General features: G+C 55.2%; 1 protein-coding gene across 1 annotated transcript in view; it reads right to left on the reverse strand.

Annotated features, from left to right (window-relative positions):
* Positions 1 to 1955: 1955 nt before the first annotated feature.
* Positions 1956 to 20827, reverse strand: part of CRTC1 (CREB regulated transcription coactivator 1) — a 35933-nt gene continuing 17061 nt past the window's right edge. Inside the window, exons 6-15 of the mRNA XM_006885973.1 lie at positions 19368 to 19462; positions 17540 to 17625; positions 15205 to 15245; positions 14637 to 14857; positions 10075 to 10208; positions 7988 to 8269; positions 7177 to 7281; positions 4494 to 4580; positions 3981 to 4161; positions 1956 to 2167 (exon numbers count right to left, since the gene is read on the reverse strand). Of these exons, the coding sequence (XP_006886035.1) occupies positions 1956 to 2167; positions 3981 to 4161; positions 4494 to 4580; positions 7177 to 7281; positions 7988 to 8269; positions 10075 to 10208; positions 14637 to 14857; positions 15205 to 15245; positions 17540 to 17625; positions 19368 to 19462 (1444 nt within the window). The remainder of the gene's footprint in view (positions 2168 to 3980; positions 4162 to 4493; positions 4581 to 7176; positions 7282 to 7987; positions 8270 to 10074; positions 10209 to 14636; positions 14858 to 15204; positions 15246 to 17539; positions 17626 to 19367; positions 19463 to 20827) is intronic.

Here is a 20827-nt window from a genome sequence, read left to right on the forward strand (position 1 = left end):
TTCCTGTGCCCTGTCTGGGAAGTTTCACTTGACCTTGGTCTCCTCCACAGAAAAGCAATACCAAGATGGAGCTGAGCCATCAGTTAACACGACTCAGGGCACACAGCAGGATGCAGGTCCCCGAGATCAGCGCTCCCTACACTGGGCACCTCGGGTAGCTGTGGCTGGCCAGCTGAGGGTAGGAACCAGCGTGGAGCCAGGCGGGTACAGAACCCTTAACCTGTATTAAGGCCGTTGTTTAAAAGTTCTGCATACAAGTCTAATCATCATCAAACTCTATTTACAGGTTACATGTAGTTTCTGTTTGTTTTTTTAAAAAAGGTCCCCCATCTCTCATCCCTGGCCCCTGCCAGGACATGCCTGCCCCAAAGATGACAGCAAGGGGGCTGGGGGAGGCCAGCTCTCAGAGGGAGATGGTCATGGGAACTAACAGTGTCATAGGGAGGAGGGCAGGAGTGAAGGATGGCCAGGCCATCAAGGAGAACAGAAGTTGGATCAGTCCACTCCCCTGGACCCTGCACAGGCGGTGCCCAACACCACAGGGTCAGCTAAGCAGAAGGGACAGGCGCATCAGGCAGAGGTGGTGCGACGCAAGGGGTGGGACGGGCTCCAGTTCCGAAGCAGCTGCAGAAAACAAGGCTGCCCTGCAGTCCCGGGCGCGGTCTGCAGTGCAAAGGGTCGGAGATGGCCCAGGGCCTGGCCTTAGCTAGAGGTCCATCACCAGCCTCAGAAGGCATTTTTAGAAGCACCTTCTAGAACAGGCACCAGCTCAGCCCTAGGCTCTCAAGGAGTGGTAATCTTGTCGGCCACCTCCTCTGCCTGAGACAGGGAGTGCCACCAGGTCTTTGCGGACCCTTAACCAAAACCCGTCCTGTCCCCAGTCCCCAGAGGCGTGCTATATTGGCGGCTCCAGGTGGCTCAGACCCAACATTTTGGACAACCTGGCATGTACCCACTTCCAGTTACAGTGAAAATATACACAAGGGGGCTGGGGCCAAACATGCTAGCAGCCAAGGGTTAGCCAAAGTGCTTGTTTCTTGTCTACAATCGAAATAGAATAGAAATATGAACCAAAGAAAAAAAAACGCTACTGAGATCCCCTGGCTGCCCTGCCCCACTTCCTTAAAGAGCAAGAGGAAATTGTCACAAGACCAGCAATCGAGGACAGATAATGAGAAGACTGAAAGCTGCTGAAACCCCGGGGATCGCTCCCGCCTCCCTGAGCGGCTGCCTTGCGGTCCTCCATTCCTGGGTGGGAGTTTCATGCCGCAGCGGCGTTGACCGAGGGTGGGCCAAGCCTGCGGGGCTCAGGGAGGGTGCTCGGTCACTGCTGCCAGGGACACTCCATCCACCTTGCGCTTCCACTGGGCGGAGCCCGGCATCTTGCATGTGCTCAGAAATATAAAAGACAGCGGTCAAAATAGTGTTTATTTTGCTTTGGGTCCCGGGCCCCTCTCTGGCGCCGGCTCCCTGGGGTGGCGGCCGGGGTGGGGGGAATGGGGGGGTGGAGGAAGGCAGTGAGAGCTGGACAACAGTCGGAAGATGCACCTCGAAAAGCGCCCCCGGCCTGGTGGCCCGGCACATGCTCTTGGTATCTTACAGGGGCCTGCTCGCACCCCAGGCAGAAGGGGGCAAGAACACGCAGGGGAGGGCAACAGGCAGGGGGCTCAGCCTCCAACCCCTACACTGTCCCAAGCAGATGGCCCAGGCGAGCAGGCAGGGTCAACCAGAAGGTGGCCGTGAGCAGGGGGCTCAGATCTCTAACCCCCACCCAGCCGGGCCCTCGGCCTCACGCTGGGACAAGCGGGCGGGGTGGGGGGGGGGACAACCGGGAGGCGAAGGGCGGGCAGGTGGGGGCGCTTTGCAGCATCGCAAGCTTAGAATCACAAGCTCGGCCGGTGCATGGCGGCGCTGTGGGGACCACTGACCGCGGTGGCGGTGGTGGCAGCGGCTGCTCAGAGGCGGTCCATCCGGAAGGTGTCTTCAGTAGCTGGGTCAGCCAGGACCATGTCAGGGTCATTGAGCATGTGCAGCCCGTCCAGAGTCAGGGGGTCGATCTTGAGCTCATCTAGGGGGAACTGAGCGTCGGCGTCGAAGCTGACGTCACCAACCCCGGCCAGTGAGCTGGTCAGTTCTTTAGAGAGGCTGGGAGGGGACTCTCCGGTTACTGGGGAGAGGACGGCAAAAGGCACAGTTGAGTCCTGGATTCCTGGGGGCCAGCACCCCGCCTCTGCATCCCCACCGCTGTCAGCTTTCATATCGCTGACCCTGCCTTCTGGCACACTGCACGCTCCTTGTTATCAGACCTGGGTAAGCGTGCTGTAGGCATGGAGCGGGTGGAGGCACACCCCACAGGGTATAGGATGGTCCCCACCTAAAGGACAATCCAGCCCAGACTTCAGCAGTGCCAAAGGGAAGAAATTGTATGTTAATAATTTGGAAAACCCAAGTTTGCTCCTAATTAGTTAAATGGCATAAATGAAAATGATCCTACAACAACAATAACAGGAATAAAATCAGCTGTCACTGAGTTGACTGGAACTCATGGTTGCCCCACGTGGGTCAAAGTCGAATTGCACTCTACAGGGTTTTTAATGGCTGGTCACCAGGCCTCTCTTAATACAAAGCACTTCTGGGTGGACACAACCTTCCAATCTTTCCGCTCACAGTTGTGCACTTAGCTGTGCGTACCACCCTTGGTGCTCCTTGGAGGCCAAAATATCAAAGCCCTGTCTCACACAGTTTGGGCATGTTGCTAGGACAGGCTATTCCTTGGAGAGGGACATCATGCTTGGAAAGCTGGACGGTCCGTGAAAGACAGGAACACCCTCAACCAGACTGACACAGTGACTGCCTCAGTGGGCTCGAGTATGCCAGAGATGGTAACTGCACAGGCCAGGCCAGGCTTCAGACCTGGCTGAACATCAGATCGCTACGGGTCACCATGGCTCAGACTCAATCCAACAGCACCTACCAACCAACACCACCCCAGGGTTCCAGGAGCTCCCCTAGTTCCTGTGATGTCCCTATCAACCTAGCTAGTAAATGTAATATATGTCACATCCTAGCATGTCAGGTCAGATGATTATGAGACAGGTTTTTTTTGGTGTCAATGGAATTCCAGGGTCTAGGGGTTCAAACCTGGACCAATACTGAGCCCAGAGAACACTCAGCAATGCCTGGGGGCATCTGTGGTTGTTAAAAACTGGGGAATTCCTGGCATCAAGTGCATAGAAACCAAGGAAGCTGGTCAACACCCTACAGATGGCCCCACCTGCGAGAACGACTTGGCCCCAAACATGCGTGTTGATCTCGTGGGAGCCCTTCTCCACCCAGCCGGCCTGTGTGAACTGGCATGTGTGTCTGAGGACAACAGTGTGAGTATGCGAGAGGTGCTATGAGGAGGGGACAAGGACATCCTTGTGGAACATAAAGCATTGCATGAGCTGGCGGAAGCCCATGTTCTCAGTAGATATTTTGAACCACAAAGCCAGAGGTGCTTTACTAGAAATGAGGCTTTAGGCCTCAGTGTTCCCATCTGAGAAGTGGGCATGAAAACTATTGCCCTTCTGGTCTGTGGGGACACCCCCAGGGGCTTGATTCCAGTGTTGTCCCTGGCCACACGGGGCTGTAGCAGGAGACCCTGCAGGAATCAAGGAGGGTAGGTGGCTGTGTGTGTCTCACTTTCAACTCGAGCAGCCCCGATTTCTCAGGAAATAAATTTTTTCCCTCAACAAAGCCGAGAACACCCAGGGAATGTGGGGAGGGGGCTGTGGGAGGGTCTGAACTCTGCACTGCTCACGGCAGGTGACAGCTCTGACATGTCAGCCCATGCTACGGTTATGCATGTTCTGGGTTCTGTCTGTGCTTACTTGACCTGCAGGGCTCTGAGCCCCTGGCCTGGGGGACACCTGGCCTAGAGCACCCCCTGGTCGTCTGTCCCTGGGGTGGGTGTGTCAGGCCTCCCCAGACCCTCTCACCTGTGAGGATAATGTTGGGGATGCCGCCATGGCTCGGGTACCCCAGGGGTGCGGCGTCCTGCAGGCTGCCGTGGCTGCCCGTGAGCCCCATCATGGCAGCCTGCGAGTAGCTGAGCGTAGAGCCGGGGCTGTACAGGCTGCTTGAGCTGATGGCACCTTCCACCATGTTGAACTGCTCCAACTAAAGGTAAAGGAAGGCCGTGAGCTCGGGGACCGCGGACAGCTGAGTATACCCACACTGTGTCCCCCACTCAGATGGACGAGGAGCAAGCCACACATCAGTCCTGGGACCTCACCTACTGCCCCTCCCCAACTTCCATGAGCATGCCCTGCAGTTCCAGCCCCACGTAGTCTCCTCTCCTCCCCTTCTCCCAGCCCCCTCCCTTCCCCTGGCATCAGGCACTGGGTTTTACGACCTGTCTGGGTCCCATCCCACCATTCAGGGCTCTCCCCACTTCCCACCCCAGGTTCCTTGGCACCATGTGCCCGCCTTTATCTCTGGCTGAGGCTCACCTGGTGGGACAGCGCATTGGCCTGCCTGGCTGCCATCTGCTGTTCATAATATGAGTCCCCAAAGACACTGCCCAGTGTGGAGGAGTGCTGTGGACAGACAGACACTGCTGGGGGGGTGGAGTGTCTCTGGCAAGGGAGGGTCCCAGGGACCCCAGAGTTCACTTAGGAGTGGAGGAGACGGTGATACTTATTTACAAGGACCCATGGCTCAAGACAGTGGGAAGAGGGCACATTGTATGCTCTCAGGTGACCACATTTCCAATGGCTTGCTGTTTGTGTGTGTGTCTCTCTGAACTGTTTCTTCATCCTCAAACTTGGGGATAGAGTGACACAGGAGGAGAGCAGCAGTGACTAAGGTTGGGGCCAGAAAGAAAGAAAGAAAGGGTGTTTGGTGGCCCCCTCACTGGCCTGAGAAGACACTAGACAGGCAGGTGTACAAAGCCGACAATGTGAGCACAGATAACCCACAGGGGACAGGAGACCCTCTTGTGTTCAAGACCCTGGATCCCCCACAGCTACGTTTCTGCCATGGGAAGCCATCTGCCACCCCCACAGGAGCCACAGAGAACATGGGTCTATCATGTGTCCAGATGTCTCCACAGAGTCAAAGCCCAGACTCTCAGCCTTTGAGCTTTGTTCTTGGAAGATCCACACAGGTGTTGCTACAGAAAGCCTTGCACGTTCTGACAGATGCTCTAGAAAGACCTGTGTTCACCTGCTGATGTTTGAGAATTATCTTAATGTGACAATGGCCAGAGCCAGAATCTGGGGCCTTGGTTCACCAGAGAGAAGACACACTGAACTTGGAACTCAGCTAGCAGCTCTGGGTCGTCAGCAGAGTGACAGCAAAGGAATGCCCACCCCAGCGAGGGGGCCTGGGTGTTCCTGGGGTGTACGATTCCCTACGCCTCTCAAACGCAAAACACAGAGAGAGGAAAAACTGCAACATGGCAAAAATTCTGTTAACGGTTCACTGTGTTCCCCAAAAATACGTGTTAAAGTCAGAGAAACACAAGGTCGTAGGAGAGGCGTCCTGATCTCTGTGACTTCTGTCCTTTAGCATCCGTCTGAAAGTTTTGAAATCGGGATCAGTAAGTTGTGGCTGGGTTTCTCGGAGAGAGAAGGTGGGAGTTGGTGTCTCAACCGTCTCAGCTGTCACAGGCCTCTTCTGAACTCAGGCTGCACTTCCTGGGGGAATGGACCACTGAGCACTGGTCCCCCGCTTTACGGCTCTGTGTGTAGTAGAAAAGAAAACTGCACACACAGCTGGACAGAGAGCAACATTCTTGCTGTCTGTGTGGGGCAGCCAAGCCACTGCAGGTTTGGGCCCAAGAATTAAATGACCATTCAGGCAGCCCAACCTGGTTCCTGTTGTGCCACAGGGAAGAGGGATATGACTGGGGAACCAGTAAATGCTTTCTGCTGCCCCTGGGGGTCCTGGTCTGGTTCAAGGATACCCTGATCCCTCAACAGTTTCTCCAATACCTCTGACTATGTCACAAGACCAACGTGTTGCAGGGCCAAAGATCCTGGAAATGGTGTGCGGAGACCAAGAGTGTGTAGACTGACAGACACTGGACTACACCCTACATCAGTGTTTGATGGGATGGGGTGCTTTCCCCCATCCACAGAACCAGGAGGCAGCACAGGGCTGGGTCTGGCAGCCCACTCCAGTCCACGATGGAGGGAACAGGTGGGGGTCTCTGAGCACCCGGGGAGGGTCCTATCCCCGAAGTGCTTCCTCTATCAAGCAGAGCAACAAGACCACTCAGGGATCTGCTGAGGGTCTGGGCACTGCAATGGTTTCTGGGAGCTTCTCACTCCTGGGGTGGGCTGGGGGGGGGATCCAAAAGCCTTTCCCTCCATTAGATGAGTCTGCCAAGGCCACAATCCTGACTGGGGGGTGGGGTGCAAGCTAAAAGCTTCCATAGGGCAGTGAGGTAGGGAACTCTGGGGAGACGGGCTGGCTCAGAGATCTGGATCAGGTCCACGCTCACCAGGGCAGCCACATGGGGCAAGAGACCCTGGAGCTGGCAAGACGTGGGGCAAAGTCCTGCCTCCCAGAGCCTGGGACAGCTCTGTTTCTCTGAAATGATGCAAGGATGCCCGAGACCCCAAAGCCCTGTGAAAACAGCCCAGACTTAGCCTTTTCAGCTCTACCAGGTTCAGTCAGGATGGAGAAGTCAGAGGGGGTGGGAGTGCGGCTATGCTTAGGAGTCTCACAATGGGGTGTCTTCTGGGAATTCATTATACATAGCCTCAAGGGGTGTCCCTGGACCTCTGAGCAAGGCACTGAGGCGCGGTTAACACGGGTTCCAACAAAGGCCTTTGACTGTCACTATGTGAGCACAAAGCCTTTGCCCTGCCAATGTCCCACAGGGGGCTCAGAGGCACAAGCAGCTCTGGGGATGGCTGCTTGGCAGGGACAGTGCCTGGCCCTCCACTCTCCAAGGGGTACCTGGCCTGGGCCCCTCCTGGGTGCTTTGTTCCCATCCCCCCATCTCCTTGTTCCCACCTTCCACCCAGTACCCAATCGTATCCCTCCAGTTCTGCCTGCCCCCAACTCAAGATGCGGATGAGACAGGCGCAGACAGCAGACACGGGGTGGGGGGTGTGTGGAGGGGGGTATGTGTGGAGCAGACAGGGTGAGGAGGTGTGATGATGAGGGTGGCAGCGTCCTCACCTGTGGAGAACTCCCAGGGGAGAAGCCTTGGTTGGAGACGGGAGAGGTGGGAGACTGGTTGGCTGGGGAGCCGGCGCTTGTGCGGTACTGCTGCAGGGACGGTGCCTGTGGGAGAGGGGTGTCAGCACGGACCCACCTGGCCACAGCCACCAAAGTGTCCTCACTAGGCTCCCACGGCCTCTCTAGGGTTTCAAGAGGTGGCCTATGTGGAGGCTGGTGCGGGTGTGTATCTCTCCTGGGGTTCTGGGCAGCAGTCACCCCACCATGTAAGCCCACCAAGTTTCAGGATTCCCTTTTGGCATATGCTGTTTCCTTGAGGGTGCAGTGTGGGAACTCTGAAGGTCAGTCTATGCCCTGAGTGGGGCCCTGCTTCCCGGCTTTGGCCACATGGAGCTTCGTCCCCTACCCCTGGGGAACTGGGATGAATGTGTGGGCAGTCCAAAAGGGGATAGCAATGAACAAAACAAGTCCTGATGACGCTGAACCCTCGAGACTGTTGTCAGTCACACGTCTTAAATCCTCCTGTGTCCAGTCATGACCAGATATTTATTTCCCAGACCCTCTGGCTGCTCACCACCTCCACAGAAGCCAGACTCAAGAAGGGCTTGCAGGGCCCATATGGGATACCTGACAGCTCAATGGCGGACAGCCCGTTTGCTGTTAAGTCTGAGAGTAATAGTGCCTACCTGTGCCTCAGTTTCCTCATCTATACAGCAAAGCCACAGTTTTGGCTGAGGGAACTGAACTTCCTTCTACCTGGACCTCCTGTAACCCAACTCCCCACCTCCAAGCACCCCCGCCCCAGGCTCACCGAGGCAACATCAATCCCCAGGGGCGGCTGGCCAGGGCTCTCAGCAGGGGACGGGGGCAGCGAGGACGGCAAGGTGACCGGGAGTGGGGGCAGCTGTGGGCCACGTGGCAGGCTGGCACTGGGCATCAGGGGGCCACCTGGGGGTGTTGGGGGTGGCTGCTGCTGAGAGGTGGGCGGTGGGGGAGGTGGCGGCTGGGGCTGCGGTGGTGGCGGGGCACCCGCCTGCGTGAAGAAGGCGTAGGGCAGCTGCTGCTCCAGGGACAAGGCGTCCATGGTCATCGCCTGGGAAGGGACAGACATTCCTTATGGAGCTGCTGGTCACTGTGGGCCACCCACCCTCCTGCCCAGCAACTATGTAACAATGGGCAGGTGGAAAACCACGGGCCATGGAGGCTGAGGCCGGGCCAGCCCACACTCGGCATTCAGCAGGCCAGGGGAGCTCAAGTCCTCCCGCCCTCGCTGCAGCCACTGTCGGTGGTCCAGCCCCGCCATCCTGACGGCCAGTACACAACAAGGGTCCTGAGGGTTCCCGCCCCTACTCTGACTCTCATCCACTCTGGGTGCTGAACAAGGTGTGCTGACAAAGGCAGTCAGTGGGCGACCACTCGACCTCCTCATGTTTGAAAGGAGAAACACGGGCGGGGTGGGGAAATGGGGGTTCTAGAAAGGCAAAGAGATTAAGGATGGCACGACGTGAAACGTGCAGTGATGTCACTGAGCTGTAGACGTGGCGGATGCATTTACTGATGCTCTGTATCTTTACTACAATCAGAAAGGGAGATAAAAACCAACCCACAAAAAGCAGAGGAGAGAGCTCTGTGTGGGGTGATGTGTGGAATGTGGACATTGAGTGTGAAAGCTGCCGGCCCAGGGTGAGCAGCGACCTGATGCCCAACTGCAGCCAAAGTGGATGCTTTGATATGAATGACAGCAGTCTGGAACAAGGGACGCACTGCGGGGAGGACTGGGGGAGGGCGCAGAAAATATGCAACAATGAAAAAAATGAAAAGAAAACATTTCTTATGTTAAAAAAAAACCCTCCCCAAAACAAAACAAAGTAAATGCTTTGAGAAGCCAATGGGTGATTTGTGAACAAGAGGCCTCCAACCAGGCAGGCTGTCTTGAGGGGTGGGAGGAGGACCAGCATCACTGGGCGAGGGGCCTGGCCCAGGGGAGCCAGAGCACAGTCCTGGGGCCACCAGGCCTCCTGACCATCTGCCTGCACAAGACCTGGACCTGCTGTGCAGCGGCCAGACGGATGCATGGGGAATTCTACTTTGGGGGGATGGTGTCACGGTGCTGTGTTTAAAAATGACAATGGTCCTGTCGTGGTCGAGCAGACACTCGGCCAGGGTAACCCATGGGTGCCAGGGCACAACTTTGTTTCTCAGGGTTTGATGGCTTCTTGATCATCTAGTGTTTCTTCGAAGGTAGCTCTAGTGGCCTCGAACGCCTAACCTTTTGGTCACCCACTGAACCACCCAGTGGTCCCCAGAACCTTCAGCCTCTAAGATTTCCCTCCTTTCTCTCTTCCCACTCAGTTATGTAGTTTAAGGTGTGTGTAGCGTCCAAGGACATCAGCTGGTCAAATCATGATGGGATGCAGTCTCTTGGGGGTCAGTGGAAACCCCTAGTCCAGGGACACTCAGCAGGGGACGTTTGTGATTCCTATAGCTGAGGCACTAGGTGGACTGCTGGTCATCCCATGAGCAGCTCAACGGGTCAACTACAGCACCACCCAAGGGCTCCCCCTACTGTTAGGGACTGAAAATGCAGGAAGTAAACAAGGCAAGTTGCAAGTATGCAAAAAAGGGGCAAACACTCTGATTTTCTGAGTATGGTGATTTCAATTTGACCCTGAAAAAAAGCGGGGTCAATGACAACCCTGCAGGTCTGCCTGGCTTGGGGGCCCTGCCCTGGCCTGTATGGAGACGGTCAGCAGTGGAGTTTGCCATCACAGGAATTGCTATTCTGTGTCCCATGCATTTGACAACATCAATGGTAAGAAGAAAAAGCATCTAGGGACTTGGGGATTCTGTAACCCGCCCTCATGTCTCCCATCCAACTCTAGCCCCGTGGCCTCGCACCTGAGTGATGGGTGACAGTGGGGACAAGGTAGGTGGCACCTGCTGGGCCTGCTGCCGTCTGGTATCCGTGCTCAGGGACAGAGAACTGACACCCGGCTGGTGGTGCTGTGGTGAGGAGCCCGGTGTGGTCATTCCTGAAAGGAAGGGAGGGAGGAGAGGTGGGGACAACCTCTAACCATGGGGTTCCCACCTCCTCATGCTGATTAAGCACTCCCTGCCCCAACCAGTTCATCTTCTGTTCCACCCTGCTGGCTCTTCCGACTGCTGGCTTGAAGAGGGGGCAAGCCAACAGGCCAGGGTCATTCAGAGCTTCTCTGCCTGTGGGCTATGTGATTGGTTCAGGATGGCCATGTGACCAGGCTAATGCAATGAGAGAGTTGGGACTTATTAGGGGGGTGGTAGGAGCAGGTGGATTGGGGGTGGTAGGGGCATGTGAGTTGGGGGTGGTAGAGGTAGGTGGTTTGGGGAGGAGGCATCCCTGGCACCACAGAAAGAGCCTGCTGGAGAATAGGAGTCATGGGATAGGAAAGACAATAAGTAGTTCTGGATCCAGCCACTCCAGGCATCACCTGGTTTGGGGAGATAAGAAGGCCCTTCTTAAACCCGTGTGGTAAGCTGGGGGTTAGCCTTGCTCAACACTGGGACCTCTTAACCATTCTCATCCTTTCTCAGTGACCTTGTCCACCCATCAGCTCTTATCTGTGCTCATACCTATTCCCCCACCCCCCTTGTGTATCCTGTTGTTGGGGTGCCACCACCCTTGCCTATCAAGCTAGAAACCAGCTCTCTCCTCCTACCCTTGCTGCTCTAGTGCCTGGTACATTCACTCCTGCTGGGGCCTGCCCCTCCCTTCCCTAGTCCGCCCCACTCCTCACGCTCCAGGCAGCTAGGACCCCTGTATATGGCAGTGCAGGAACCTGCAGGTGGTCCCAGGGTGCTGGAGTCTGTGGGAACCTCAGGGACTTCCTCTGTCCCCATGTGGTCTCTTCGTCCAGGAGGTGGCAGTGATGACAATCATTATCCTGGGGTTATGTGAAGTCTTAGTGAGGCCATGAGCAAGTTCTGAAGAAGTGTGACCCACGACTAAGGCCTGTGAAGCTGCCCGAGTCATCTGGCGTTCTGGAGGGGAGATTCAACCCTGGTCCATAAGGGACATGGAGATTGTATGGAGGGGAGCTAAGGTTTGTTCCCACAACCTGGGGATTCTGCTAGAGAGACCCGAGCAGAGGGGGTGGCATTTTCTTATCTCTTCATGTCTGCTTTTCACCCTTCTCCATCTCCTTCCTTCAATCTCTCTCCTTCTCTGTTTATGCCTCTACTTGTCTCTTTCCCTCTCATTCTGTCTGATCTTCCCTTTCTCCTCCTCTCTCTGCCTTCAGTCTCCTCACATCAGCCCAGGGCAGCTGCTCCTGGGTCAGGCTGAGTCACAGAACAGGTGAGCTCAGGCATGCCAGCACTTCCGCTCAGATACCCCGGTGGCTCCGAGCAGTGCAGCAGGGCAGGAGAACCTGGCACTGTCTGTGCTGCTGCTTTTGAGCCCGGACAGCAGGTTTCTGCAAAGATGCAGGACAGAAGCACCGAGCACAGAAACAGCAATGCTGAGGGCATCTGAAATAGCCTGGGCTGGGAAGCCTGGAAACCCCTCAGAGCATCGGACCAGGATGATGTGAGACTGTGAGCCACCGGCCCACTCCTGGGTCTTTTCTGGCTTCCCACAGAGACTCTTGTGGGTCCAGGAATCAAGTAACAACAATGTCCAGGTCAGATGTGGGTGCTGGGACTTCAGCTAGGAGCGCCAGGGGTAAGGTGGGACAAGCCTGAATGCCAAGACATATGAGGGATTGGACAAAGGCAACAGGGAGGGGTGGAACTTGCAGCTAAATGGAATTTTCCAGGTGTGTCAGGCACAGGACTGAGGCCCATGGCTGCAAAGCCTGCCAATTCTCCAAGAGGGTCCAGAGATCTCTCTAATCTGTATGCCTGCTCCTGACTGACAGCTCAGATGCTATCTCTCTCTCTTACACAAACACAATCACAACTCAGACATTGTTTTATGCGCTCATACACACACCTCAACACAAACATGTACGTGCACACAAGACACACTCATGCTCTCGCACATACATACCTAAACACACAAACAAGCTCTCACACATGCACTCAAAGACATACATTCATGTACGTGCAGACACATGCCCTTGTACATAGAAATTATCTCTTCACATACTCACAAGTACGCACACGGACATGCATACACACAGACACGCAAGCCGACTTCCAAATCCGTGGACCGATCCAGCCCTCATACTGCTGGTCGGGAACATCTGCCTTGAATGCAGGAAGTTTCCTCTTTGCTCCTGGCCTCACATGCACCGGAGGCCAGTGGGGCCAGGAGGGCGGGCGTCTCGCTTCGAATTCCTGTTGGCAGCCGGGTGCACCTCTGGGAAAAGGGACTGGAGCCAGCTGGAGAGCTGCCTAGACAGGCAGAACAGCTGCCAGGGCAGGGCTGCCGTGCCACGGGTGCTTCATGGGGGTGGGGGAACAGTGTTCTTGCTAACCTGCTACTCACTCCCACTACGGCAGCCAGGAAGCAGCTTCAGCAGGGTTACTGCCTCTGGGGCTGAAGATTTCTTCCCGACAAGGCCACGTCCTAACAGGGAGGCTGGGGAGTGGCCCCATGGGGGTTGACTGTCAGTGTGCCCAGAAAGCGCTGCCTCTGCCCAGCAGCTTCCAGAGCCACAGGTCCACAAACAGTCACATGTGTAGCACACTCTGGCCCCTGCTCTCACCTATGCTGTTCACTGAGCTTGTTTATTTGGTGTGGCCGGACACTGAGGGCTGCTGAGGGCCCTGAAGGGGAGTGGTGTGGGCGAGAGGTCACCAGGAGTCAGTGAGGCTGACATACGGGCAGTGCCCCTTCCCGATTCAGGCTCTGCCAGTGTGTGGAAGGCACTGCCTACCCTCTGCACCTCTCTGACCCCCCGAAGTTGCCTGTTTTGCTTTCTGGGCCTCCTCTGAGGGTGGAGCATGGTGTAGACAGGTACCCCTGACTGCTTGAACTCAGTGAGAACAAGAACAAAGCCCCAGTGCTGCCCTCTGAACCCTCCTCACCCCCAGCCCTCACTGCCCGGACCGCACCAGCACCCATACCCTGAAAGACTGGGTCCCTCACGCTAACCAAGAACTAGACCAGTCAACTGGAATTGGCTGGATTAAAATTTGAGCACCAGGGTCCCTCATGAGGGCTACCGTCAAGCTGCCTCTGATTCCCAGTGGTCCCACAAACAACAGGACAAAACACTGCCTCAGGCTGGGCCACTGTCGCTGTTAGCCTGAGTGCATGGTATTGGCCCGTCTTTTGAGCACCTTCCTCCCTAGTCAGTCCTCCTTCCAGCACCACACTGCACTCTGCTGAGAGCCGTGGTCTCACTGGTTGAGTTCTGAAGAAGAGCAGGTCTTCCCCCCTAGTCTATCACAGCCTAGACGCTCCATCATAACCCATAGGTGACCCGGCTGGTGCCACAGTTTCTAATATCTTAACATAAAAGCTGCTGAGGGTTCTGCACAGAGGTGGTATTACAAGCGGACAGATGGACAGTGGTGCTGATCCCTGATGATGAGTGCATCCTGGTGAGGAGGTGTCTGCCTGCTCTGAGCTCAGACAGGGCTCGAGTGCCTTCTCCAACGCCTGCGTCCCTAGGCCTTGAGCCCCTTGTCCCCAGGTTTCTCCCTGCAGCCCCATCTGACCCATCACCCTCCACCCACCCCTCAGCCCCCTGACCCCACTCTCTCCCTGCAGCCCTGTCTGGCCCATCTTTACCTCTCCCTAGAATCCAGACGCCTGTACCTCCTGGGACACAACGTCACACACTTAATAAATGCTGCGCGGGGGCCCCAGTGAGGAGTCTGTGAGGGGCCATCTCAGTGCAGGGGGAGATGAGAAGGGAAGCTAAGGGGGCAACAGCCTCCAGGGCAGAGGTCAGGGGACACAGGCTAGGGCTTAGGGGGGTACCTGGGCAGGGCAGGAGAGAGCAGGCGTGATTCCTAATGTGAGGAAGGTCTGAAGGCAGTTCAGAATGGAGGGTGGACTATGGCCTGGCTCTGGTATCCCCTTGGAGGGAGCCAAGGGACTATGGGAGGGTCCTGAAGAGAGGGGACTGTGAGCTATCTGTCTTCTGGGCAGAGCCTTGGCTGAGGTCTGGGGGGCCGTGCAGCATGAAAGGTTGAGTGTCCAAGTTGGGAAAAGAGAACCCAGAAGGCAAAGAGGATGCTGGGTGAGAGAAAACTCTTGAGAATTCTCCTTCTAGAACATTCTGGGGTTACACAAGTTGTCTGTGAAGTCTATGCCCCAAGAAGTCCCAGAATCCATCCAACCCCTAAGATCACCCCTAAAAGCTCCTAGAATCCTCTCTCTTTGGGACACTTTCCTGAGTCAGCCTGGCTGTGTTTAGTCCCCTGATGAGGCTCACTCCCCTTGGGCCCCTGCGGTCCCAAGACATGGTTCCTGCCATGTGTGTGTCCTCACCTGGGGACCCCACATTTTGCCCCACACCCGGCCTTACCCTGGGGGGTGCCACCGAGGCCCAGGTGTGTCAGGTTGGCCGCAAGGTTGCCGGTGCTGCTGGAGCTGCTCAGGGCAGGGAAAGGGGGCTCCTCAGGGTCCAGTGGAGTGGGCAGTGGCGAAGGGAAGTGGATGTTGGTCAGGTCAGGCAGTGAGCCTCCCGTGTTGTGGGTGGCAGGGATCAAAGTGGTGGTGGTTTCCTGGTCAGCGGATGGGTAGATGCTGGAGGCAAAGGCAGAGACAAGGCAGTGAGCACTTGGGGGGTGGAATGAGGGGGGCAGCAATCATTCTCTCCCAGGGCCCACAGAGGGCAGGAGGCAGCCTCTCAACCAGGGCCTCAGAAAGCCCCAGGTGAGTCTGATGGTAAAAAGGGGCATGGCCGGCGTCCTCTAGGTGTGGGGTGTGCCGGGGGCCTGGACAGGGGGCTGCTATCCTGAGCAGTGAAGGGTTCTATGGGTAGCTACCAGCAATTCAGCATCTTTCCTGCTGGGACATGCCGCCTTGAACGTGAGTGAAAAGTTCTGGATCCCTGGGCAGCCCCAGGGAGGATAGGGATGGAGGAGACTCACTTGATTCCTGGAACCTCGCAGGATTTGGGCCTAGACCCCGTCTGAAAGAGAAGACAGCACAGGCTGAGAGGACACTTGGTCAGAGGGCTGGGGTCGACTGGTCCCCGCACATGCACTGTGCTGCCTCACAGCATGGCCGTGTCCCAGAGCCCAGAGACGGCAGGCGGCAGCAAGCTGCCTGGACGTCAGAGTCACACAGATGGAGAATGGAGCAACAGCCCCCAGGGCTGAGGGGCCCACCAGATGTGACAGGGAGATCTTGTCACACGGGCCCCTCCCCACTGCAGCTCTGCATGAGTAGGTCTGCTCAGGACCCTCAGAGACCCGGCAGCCTCGGGGTTGGGGGGAAGAGTTGGGCCCCATGTTATACAGGGGGTCACTGAAGGACCAATGAGGCTAAGCAGTTCGGGCACTGCCTGTCCCAAATGTCCCTTGGTAGCACAAACAATTAAAATGCTTAACATCAGCCGGAAGACTGGTGGTTCAAAACAACCCAGAGTCACCTCGAAGAAAAGTTCCACAGCTTCGAGTCTGTTACAGAGTGCGTGCAGGCTGTCACCATGTTACAGTAACAGCAGAGTGTACCCCTCGCTGCCTGCCCTTCTCTGCTCTGGCACTCTGGAAGTGCCCACCTCAGACACTGCAAGTCCCAGCAGGAAAACTGTCACGGAGACCATGCAGAAGCAGTACTGCCCTCCATGACCGGTTTTGCTTAGTGAGCTGGGGACACTGTCGGCACACAGGGTTTGCAAGGGGAGGCCCAGGGCTCAGTGGGCACAGTCATACGCAGTAGGAAGTCCCTGGCCCCTCAGGACCACAGGAGCTGACTCCAGCTTGTGCCTCAGCACAGGCACGCCCTCCCTTTCCACAGTGGGGTCTACAAGACTTGGAATTTATCGCCAAGTGGAAGGCATGCTCCCCACGCTTCGGCGTTCTCATTCAGGCGGAGAACACGTCAACACCATCACAGCAGACACATTCCAGCGAGCTCCCTGAGAGTGGGGACCCAGCCTGGGGAGTAAGGTGTCCCCCTGTCTCCACCCTGTGGTCCCAGCTGCTCGACTGGTTGCTCTTCTGCCAACTGGAGACACATAAGGGTTAAAGAAGGTTGACGAGGCCCTGGGAGGAGACATGCGGCATTGAGAAGGCTGGAGGGACCTCAGAAGAGTTAATGGAGTAGAAGCTCCGTAGGGCTGCTGGGGGTCCTAGGAAGGCTGAAGGAGGCGGGGGACGTGTACCTCTGGGAAAGAATAGTCACTTCAGTTCAAGGACAAAAGACAGAGCCCTCTTCCGGCTGCAACAAGACAGGACAGAGTCCTGTCTGCTCTAGAGGGTCCTGGCAGTGCCCCACGTCCTGCTTCCCAGCTCCGTCTGCTGCCCCAGGCCCTGAGCAGACACTGCCAGCTGATGTGGTCTTTAAGGATTATCCCAGAAAAGGGGACCTACTGCCAGTGGCTGGGCCCACCCATCAACACCTTGTGGGGGGGCCTCGCCCAGCTGCCACAATTGGGGAGCCTGTGGGGTGGCGTGAGACCAGAGGGCCAGCACTGGAGGATAACGAGGGACAAGTCTGTGCTCAGCCGGGGCCTCCTAAAGCCCTAAGTCAACACTCGCTTCATTACGGGATTTCCACAAAGCCCAGTTACAGAGTCTCTAAAGAGCCTTTCAAAAGAATCCCACAAATACTACAGAGACAGAAAAGGGTTTCTAAACAGATTACAAACTCGCCCACGCCTGCTCATTCCAACAAATCAAACTGTGTTTACACAGGACATCATCGCAGACATGTACAGTACGGTACTGGGTCTGCCCTCCTTCCAGTCTTTTTATGTCAGGGCATTTCTGCTCCCCAGAGTCCCTAGGTGATCAAATGGTGAATCCACTCAGATGCTAACCAAAAGGTTAGAGGTTAGCACCCAGGAAGAAAGGCCTGGCTACCTGCTTTTGAAAAAAAAAAAAGTCATGGAAAATCCTGTGGAGCACAGCTCTGCTCTGATCCATGGGGTCACCGCGAGTCTTGACAGCAACTGGTCTTCCTCCCTCTTTGCTTCGTTAAGCTCTTAAACTCTACACCTAGTCTGAAAAATATCCAACCGTTCAAAAGTAGGTCATCAGACCTTTCTTCCGAGACACCTGTGGATGGAGATGAACTATCGAACTTTTGGTTAGTGGCTGATGGTGCTGATGGTGCTATACTTTGTGGGCATGGTTAAAATTTGAGTGGTGGTCATACTTCAGGGACTTTGAAGTCTCTCCCCTCAAGGGCCCAGTCTGGGATCTTTGTCTCAAAAGCTCAAGAAGAAAACCCACTGGTGAGAGCTCTGTGGCCCCTTACCTTCTTAGTGTCCCACGTTTGCTTTGAAAGGTTTTTGTCTGCCTCTGAGGAGGCCTCTTCCATTCCCGGGACCGTTAATAGTAAAACTGAAGTGGGAGCGGAAAAGGGGAGAGGAGAAGAATCAGAAATCTCTTCCCAGAGCAGCAGGGCCACCAGGAGACTCATCTCTAGCGCACAACCTGTGACAGTCACAGCCCTAACAGTGTCTGGTAAACTTTTCTGAAGCTACAAATAAGGGTTATGTAAAGATAAGAATGAATTTAAGTAAGTCACAGCATCTGTGTCTAAAACAGACATGAAAGAGAACTCTTGGGTCTGAGGCCTGCATCTATTTGCCCCTAAGACAGACTCAGCCTGGCTATCTGTCACCCTGCTCACTGGGACACATCAGCTGCAGTCCGCAGCATGAGCCGAGGCTGGGTTGACACAGCGGTGGTTGTGGGGACCCTGTGGATCAGCCAGGACACTGTCTCCAGCTCCAGGGGAGCAGAAGGGACAGGAATGAAGGGAGGACAGGGGGTCTTGGTCTTAGTTGGACCCTTTCCTCAAGCCTTTGAATTATAATGAGATGAAAATCTTGTCCCACTCTGTCCATGTGGCTGGAAGTTAGTTTCTTCACTTGTAACCAAGTCACAGTGAACCCAGCCAGGTGGCAAAGACCTCCTAATACCCAGTGTGGAGCAGCCAGGCCACTGGACCTTGTGTCTGTCCACCTCCAGAGAAAAGGACACAGCCAAGGTGTCCCACTGTAGGCTCATCACATCCACTCTGTTCCTCAGTCATGTCACCTACCCTCCCAAGCACAATGATCCTGGGGAGACCTGAAACAGGTACCTCAGATTCAGAACTGTCCATAACATCAATGCAGGAAGAGCCTGGGTATGCCGAGGCCTCCCCAGGGAAATGCTTCTTCCTGGCCAGTGGGCATGGGGCAGAAGGCATGGGACAGAAGGCATGGGAAACACTGAGGGGATGAAGATTTCTGACCAACATCCTACCGTCAGTGAAACCTCCAGAGACACTTACACGGCTACTAGAAAGGATGTTTTACTCTGAGCCTGAATGACATTGACTCCTCTGAGGTGTGCATCTTGGCATCAGCTGGGGATGGCTGCACAGCTTATACCTTCCTTATCTAGGGGATGACACCTGAGTTTTTAGGATGGCATCTCATCTCCTCAAAGGTACCACATCCTGCTCTGGGAGCAGGTGGGCTAAGGGCCTATGCCATGGGCACACACTTCAGCTGCATGGAGAAAAATGTGCATCAGCCATGGAAGGGACAGCTGGTCTGTTGCCTGTTGTAACCCCGGAAAGATCAGCCCAAGGACTGTAAATAGGGAGGAATCCAAGGATGAAACCATCTCAGAAGCTGGAGGGCCAAGAAGGATGCATCGATCTCAACATTTAAGAGCCAACCCCTGGATCAAGAGGCACCTGAAGCCATCTGGCGAGCCCTGACATCGCTTGGTTGTAAGTCAATCGATGACCCTACTGATTGGGCCTGGTGCCCTCTTCATCCAAAGGGATCTAAATGTGCACAAGAGATCATGTGCGCAGGCTAAGAATTCAAGGACAAAAACCTCCACGTGCTTGTAGGACTCGTTTCTCTACCTAGAAAACTCATATGCACCCTTCAAGACCCAAAACTCAAGTAGCACCATGTCTCTGTAAGTACTCCATCCCCTGCAAACAACTGTCTCCTTGCTCCCCTGACACGCCATCTTTGCTTGTGGACCCACCCAGCCATGAAGAGAGCGAGCTCCCATGGTAGGGACCACACATGGGTCTGCCTCCCTTGAGAAGTGAACTAACAAACGCTGCATACCTCTTTTCTGGTGCGTGTCCTGGGACCCACCCGTGAAAGAGTCCGGTGGGGTAGGTGCCATTGTGCTCTGGTGCAGGGCAGAATCGGAATTGGTCCTGGGGGTGGAAGAGAAAGAGACAGTGAGTCCTACCCCTAACAAACGAGATCATGCATGCCAGGAGTGTAGAAGCATTAACTGTGGGTTACTGTTGTATTACTGCCCCAAGTTGTTGTGTGCTGCTGAGTTTGAACTGACTCCTATCTAACCCTTCAGTGGGTTTTCAGAGGCAGTAAATCACAGGAGAGGAGGGTGCCCCTTTTCTCCCTTGGAGAAGCTAGTAGGTTCGAACCACATGCCTTTGGGATTGCAGTGCAGCTTCTTACCATTAGGGCACCACAGCTTCCTACTGCTGTACCCAAGAGAACCCCCTAAAGGGACAGTTCTCTACAGTGTTAAAGAGATGACCATGGTTCCCTCTACAAAGCCAATAATGTCCTTCAGTCCCCTCCACAGAGTCTCCAGTTTAGGCCCAGGATGGTTATGTTCTGCTGGGGCATCCCTTTCCCCAAAGAAAAAGGGTCAGGTGAGTCTTCTGAAATCTAGTCTTGGGCATCCAAGTCACCCTCCACTCATCACTGGAGTCCCTGCAACAACTCTACGCTCCAGGATGCTAAAACCACCAGGTGTGACATGTGGTGGGGAGAGGCACCAGAAGAAGGTAGTCCCTTGTGAGCCCACAGGTGGAAGAGTCTCCCAATGAACACTGGGACAGAAGTGCCCCTGACTGAAGGTGCCTTGAGAGTGGGTCCCTGAAGAGCCTTTTAGCTGCCTAGTAATATGAAGGTGTCCCTTGGGGAAGTGAACGCATGAGCAAAGGACCGGGCAGGCTGAACAGCTGGCAACTTGGGGATAGTTAAGAGTCACATGGACCCAAGGTGAGAGGACATCACAGCCACTGATGACCATGGTGCAGGGGATGTGGTCCGTGGTCCAAAGGGATAAACAAATTCTAAGGATAGGGCTTTGGTTCCTGATGGCAGGCTGAGCCTGCAGTGAGGGACCTGGGTCACCATCAAGCAGCTCTGTGTCCTTGAGCAAATGTCCTGACCTACCTAGGTTCAGCCAGCGATATAAGCAGCAGCTACTGCATGCATTAAGGCTCTTGCAGGTTTTCTCAATCAACACATCTGATGGTCAGAACCAGGCCTGGCACGTAAATGCTTGGTAGGTAAGAAAAAGACAGTCCCGTTGACTCCAAAACATGGCTACTCTCCACTTGTCATAATGGAACTGTTTTTAAAGCACTGACTGTTCTAAAAGCAGATCTCCAGGCCTTTCTTCTGAGGCACATCTGTAATAGACTCAAACTTCCAATCTTTCCATTAGAAGATGCCTGCTTAAACATTTCACCACGCCGGGATTCTATGTAGTAGCTGTTTGCTTTTATTATCTCAGTGTTATCTTAGACCTTTATAGATGG

This window comes from Elephantulus edwardii, unplaced genomic scaffold, assembly GCF_000299155.1.
Source record: "Elephantulus edwardii isolate Elephantulus edwardi_28Jun2011 unplaced genomic scaffold, EleEdw1.0 scaffold00045, whole genome shotgun sequence".
Taxonomy (NCBI): Eukaryota; Metazoa; Chordata; class Mammalia; order Macroscelidea; family Macroscelididae; genus Elephantulus; species Elephantulus edwardii.